We start from the raw sequence: 5485 nt of genomic DNA, 5'->3' as shown, positions 1-5485 counted from the left end.
ACTGCCCTCCAGGATGTAGCGGATCTCCTCATCCAGGTGCAGATGTTCCTCAAAGAACATCTTGATCTAGTGTAAGAAGGAACCTGTGAGTTTCCTGGAGACCTGTCTCGCAGACCCAGCCCTTACAGCTAGACTACAGTGAATGATACATGTTATTAAAAGTATCAAGAGCTGAGCCAGGGAAATGACACTGTTGGTAAAGGCACCTGCTGCCAAGATGATATCTTAAATTTAATCCCCAGAACCCAGATGGTAGGAGCAAACTCAGACAGGGTCTCATGTAGCCCAGGCTGTCCTCAAACTTGCTATGTAGGTGAGATGACCTTGAACTTTTCTGATCCTCCTATCTTCACCTACCAGATGCTAAGATTACCTACCTGAGACCATGCTCCACTCTAAATAACTCTATGCCACTAAACTCAAATGGTCCCAGTGAAGTGATCAGGCACCGACCCTGAAGACACCACCCCTAAACTCACAGGAAAACATATTGTCCAACCAACAAGTCTAGAGAAGAGCCAGATGCAGAGCTGCGAATCCCATGAAGAAAACCGCAAGCCAATCCAAGCATCACTGGTGGATCTACCACATATAAGGGACACACCACCACCAGATTCCTGGCCCTCAAAAGAGCTGAAAGAAAGGGAATCACCCAGCTCATTCTATGAGAACAGCACTGTGAAGAATTTTAATCCAGCAACATGACTGCTCTGGCAAGGAATCACATCCAAAGACCTAGGTCTGTGTGATCTAGCTGGAATGCAAACACACCATACACCTTTAATCCCTCTACCTGAAATACAAACATCCCCTTAGTCCACACCTTTAATCCCAAACAATGAAAGGAGGGTTGGTTTACATAAGGAAGCAACCATTTCTGAGAGGCATATGAAGTGAGAGATCAGAGAAAGATTTCACAGAATGAGTCAGAGATAGGATACATCCAACTCTCACTAGAAAAGCAGAGGAAAGAGGTGACTTGAAAGAGAGCAGTATGGGCTGGAGAGATGGCTCAGAGGTTAAGAGCACTGACTGCTCTTCCAGAGGTCCTGAGTCCAAATCCCAGCAACCACATGGTGGCCCACAACCATCTGTAATGAGATCGGATGCCCTCTTCTGGTGTGTCTGAAGACAGCTACAGGGTACTTACATATTATAAATAAATAAATTTTTGAGAGAGAGAGAGAGCAAGAGCGAGAGAGCACAGTGCATGGTGATTCTGGAGGAGGCAGTTTTACAGATAGGTTGCCAACGATTAGAACAGATTGCCAGAGTTAGTTTGAGAGCAAGCCGCGATGTTCAGTCTGGAGCTAAGAGAAGCCAGTTTGAATTAGTCAGCTTAAAAAGAAGTTTCGAGCCAGAACAGCTGAGCTGAACCAGCTGGCCAGAGTTCTGAAAGAACTAGAAAGAGTGAGTGTATTCAGCAGTAAGCGTCATGTAAGAAAGACAATTACAAAGCCTCACTCTGCCCCAAAACCACACTAAAAAGTAAGTCTTGTGTTAAAAGGCAAGAAGGCAATGATTCTCTCTAGGCGGGGGTCGGGGGGTGGACTGGGGTGCGTGTGTCTGCTCACCTTCTCCTCATAATTGGGAAGTGTATCTTTGCATATGGTGATGATGTCCATCCATGAGTAGTTTCTCATTTTTCGGATCTTTTCCAGTTCTGGATCGTTCTCATATTTGTCAGCATCTAGCTACATAAGTTTAAGCAAAGTGGAGGTCACCTAAGCACAAGGATGTATAGCAGTTGAACTGGGAGTATAGCTCCCTGGTATAGTGCTTGCCTGGTAGTGCACAAGGCTCTAGATCTGCTCCCCAGCCCTACGATGGAAACATAGCAAATGTGGATCACCCTAACAGAGCACTGCTTATTCTTTGCCAATCCTTGCACGGCCCTCCACCTGCTCTCTTGATGGATCATTCATTTTCAGAGTGCCAGGTGGAAATTCCAGTTCTGCTGGAGTCCTGCCTGCTTCTGCCAGCAGTCCTGCTGGGTCCTCCACATTTTCAGGTGAAGTTCTTATTCCTCACAGATGCCAAGAGACAGCTCACTCAGTGTGTGTGGCCACTCTGCCATCTTCCATGCAGCAAGTCTCACTAGGCTGTCTGTGGTCAGCATGCTTCTCCGGGCCCACAGACTAAGCTCAAGTTCATTGAGATGGACTGAGAGAGTGGCAATTCTCTGGCCCCATTTGACTTTTCTGCTTCTCTCTACCCCATCCTTCTACTGCGAAAGAAATCTAGATTCTAAATTTAAAAGAACCATTCACTGCTCTTAAAAATTACTGAACAGGGCTAGTGAGATGGCTCAGCAGTTAAGTTGCTGACTGCTCTACCAAAGGTCCTGAGTTCAAATCCCAGCAACCACATGGTGGCTCACAACCATCTGTAATGAGATCTGATGCCCTCTTCTAGGGTGTCTGAAGACAGATACAGTGTACTTCCTGGTCTACAGAGTGAGTTCCAGGACATCCAGGGATATACAGAGAAACCCTGTCTCGAAAAAACAAAAACAAAAGATACAGTGTACTTACATATAATAAATAAATAAATCTTTAAAAAAAATTACTGAACAATGTTGTGTCCCATGACTATAATTCTAGCTCTTTGGAATGAAGGAGAGAATTATGAGTTGGGAGCTAGCCTGGACTATATAGCACAGATCCATCTCAAAAAAAAAAAATAATAATAATACATACACATACCCTTTCATGACAAGGTATCACATCTCAAGGTCCCACTCGCAACTTGTGCTTGATCACAATGCTACCTATTCATTAGGATCCAAAGCCAAGAACACCCTCTTCCTGGATCTCCAAAGGCTGGCAGAACTAATCTGAAACCCAACATGAAACTACTGGCAACGAATTTAGTGACATTTAGTTATGTTTTACAACGAAGTGCACATTTTATTATCATGGAATGGCACACCAACACACAGACATCAATATATTTTATGTGTATGGGAGTCCTGAATGCATGTATGTCTGGGCACCACTCTAATGTCTAATGTCCACAAAGGCCAGGAGAGAACATGAGATCCCCTAGAACTGGAGTTACATATAATTATGAGCTAATGGCAATGGAACCTGGGCTCTTAGCATTAAGCCATCTCTCAAGCATATATATATATATATATATATATATATATATATATATATATATACACACACACACACCCTGGAGCATAATGCCATCTTCGGTGCTGAATGTTCTCCTTCCTAATCGCTGTGTAGAAACACCATCACCCACAGGATCACCCACAGGATGACATAAAAGGCGGGTCTCCTGGCGGAGTCACTACTGCTCCTGATTGAGATGAGTGGCTTTCCTGCCCTGGGAGCTGTTTAAGACTTCTCTGAGAAGTTAGCTATGAGCAGGCCTTCACCAGACACCGAAAGCACCTGATCCGGTTCCAGTCTCTACTGTGCGGCCAGTTCTGTTGTTTACACAGAGTATCCGGTGTAGACACAAAGTCCTGAGTTTGATTCCTAATCTAAGGTATCTGTGACGACTGCAGGCAGGGACAAAAGCAATATTCCAAAAGCTCTTTCACTCCAACTCTGTAGTCATAAGGGGCTTTTCTGTCACCCTGCTCTGTCCCCTTTCCCTAGCAACTTCTGCTGTGGGAGCAAAGACCAACTCCTCGACATGAATGCTAGAGGCCACCCTGAGCAAACCTCCCATCTCCCACCCCACCCCACCCCAAAACCCTGAGGCAATGCTTGCATAGGTCACTTGGCTTCAGTTGAGTAAAATTAACTAATTGGGAGGTCACTAGGCCATATCCATAGCCTAGATTACTTCTCAGAAACTAGAAGGCTGTGTTTTTTTAAACCATTCCTCAAGCCTCAGCTAGTGTCCCACAAGTGACCTTTTGATTCAGAAGGACAAAATCTCATCACCACATCCGTCCCATGCAGAGCCTTGATTTGGTATGTGCACACGGCAGATTCTTCTCCAATCACCTATTTCCCTGCTTCCTATCCCCAAAATATCTTATTACTTGCAGACATGGATTTGAGCGTCGCTCCCACCTTAATGTGGCCACCCCACCTCTACAGCGTCCACAGGTCATTGCTTCGGCTGTGGGCACAACATGTGGTAAGCGGGCCTTCATGGTTTTAAGAGGCATGACTTTGCAAAGGAAGGATTCATCAAACATTCCTCAGGCATGGCTCCAGGCCAAATGGTTTGCACAACATTTTGACCATACCAACACAGACAGGCTAGATCCAGTGACCCCTCCACTAACCCCAGATTCTCTGCGGCTTTCCGGTGTTTGAACTGCGTTACCCGCGACACTATCATGTGATTGGCAGCTGGCCGTGCGTTTGCAAACATTAGCAGTGAGCGCCAGCGAGTGCCACGAGGAAAGCAGGCGCCACCAGCCCACGGCCTTCTCAGCACTTAGAGAAATCTTTAGAAACAGCGGCCACGCTGAGCTTGCGCAGCGCCCTAGCCCCCCCGCCCCCACACACACTCGCCATCACGGCGTGCGCGTGCGCAGACGCGTGGTGCTCCGACCTGCACTCGTACCTTCCAGTAGAGCACTCCGAGCGTGCGCAGCTGCTCCAGGCTCACAGGGCGGTCGGGCTGTGTGCGGTGGGGCATCCGCGGATCGGCCGTGGACTCGTCCATGTACCAGGCCTGCACCATGGTGGCGGCTCCCACGCACTGGCTGGAGGGGGCGTGGCTTGAACGAGCCGGAACCGTTGGGGGCGGGGTGTGGGGCGGGGTTGTCTGGAGGGCGTGGCCGCTCAGGTGGAATCCAGGAGCCGGAAGGGCTCTTCACTGATGAAAGCACATCCACAGCCTGGGCAATTATGTGTCTACTCTGTTTTCCTTGCAAATGCTATGATACAGTACTCTTACTCTTTTCAGCTTTCAGGCCGAAAGTGTTTACTTGGCTCACAGTTCCAGGTTAAATTCCATCATTGAGGGCAGCAGACGTGTCAGGGCAGGGTCTTGAAGCAGCTAGTTCACAGCCAAAAGCAGAAAGAAATGAATGCATGCGTGTTTACTAATGCTCGGCCCCTGTCTATACTTTCTTTCTGAATTATTGTGATCTAGACAGTCTCCCATAGACAGGCTACAGGCCATCTGATCTAGACCATTTCTCATTAATACTCACCTTCTAGGTGATTCTATGTTAAGATGACAGTTAAAATTAACCGTCCTGGTGCTGGAAAGATGGCTCCAGCAGTTAAGAGCATTTGTTGCTTTTTCAGAGAACCCAGGTGCAATTCTCTGGCGCTACTTGGTAGTTCACAACCATCCACAACTCCAGTTCTGGGTGATCTGATGCTCTCTTGAATTCTGTGGCTATGCTTACATGTGTTGCACATCCAAGGGAAAAAAAAAACTCTTCTAAATAAATCTAAAGTAAATAAAACTAACCTCCGTGCTGTACCATTCTGACTTAGAACTCAGAATATGATGCACTGGCTAATTCATATCTGCAAACTACAAAAGTGTTCTAAAG

General features: G+C 46.7%; 1 protein-coding gene across 1 annotated transcript in view; it reads right to left on the bottom strand.

Moving 5' to 3' along the window:
• The window catches only part of Adi1 (acireductone dioxygenase 1), a 7507-nt gene extending 2777 nt beyond the window's left edge, over positions 1–4730 (bottom strand). Inside the window, 3 exon segments of the mRNA XM_031357079.1 lie at positions 1–66; positions 1575–1694; positions 4540–4730. Coding sequence (XP_031212939.1) covers positions 1–66; positions 1575–1694; positions 4540–4659 — 306 coding nt within the window. The 5' untranslated portion in view covers positions 4660–4730.
• Positions 4731–5485: the final 755 nt, after the last annotated feature.

This window comes from Mastomys coucha, unplaced genomic scaffold (genome assembly GCF_008632895.1).
Source record: "Mastomys coucha isolate ucsf_1 unplaced genomic scaffold, UCSF_Mcou_1 pScaffold6, whole genome shotgun sequence".
NCBI lineage: Eukaryota > Metazoa > Chordata > Mammalia > Rodentia > Muridae > Mastomys > Mastomys coucha.
This window is presented reverse-complemented; position numbering and strand designations above follow the sequence as displayed.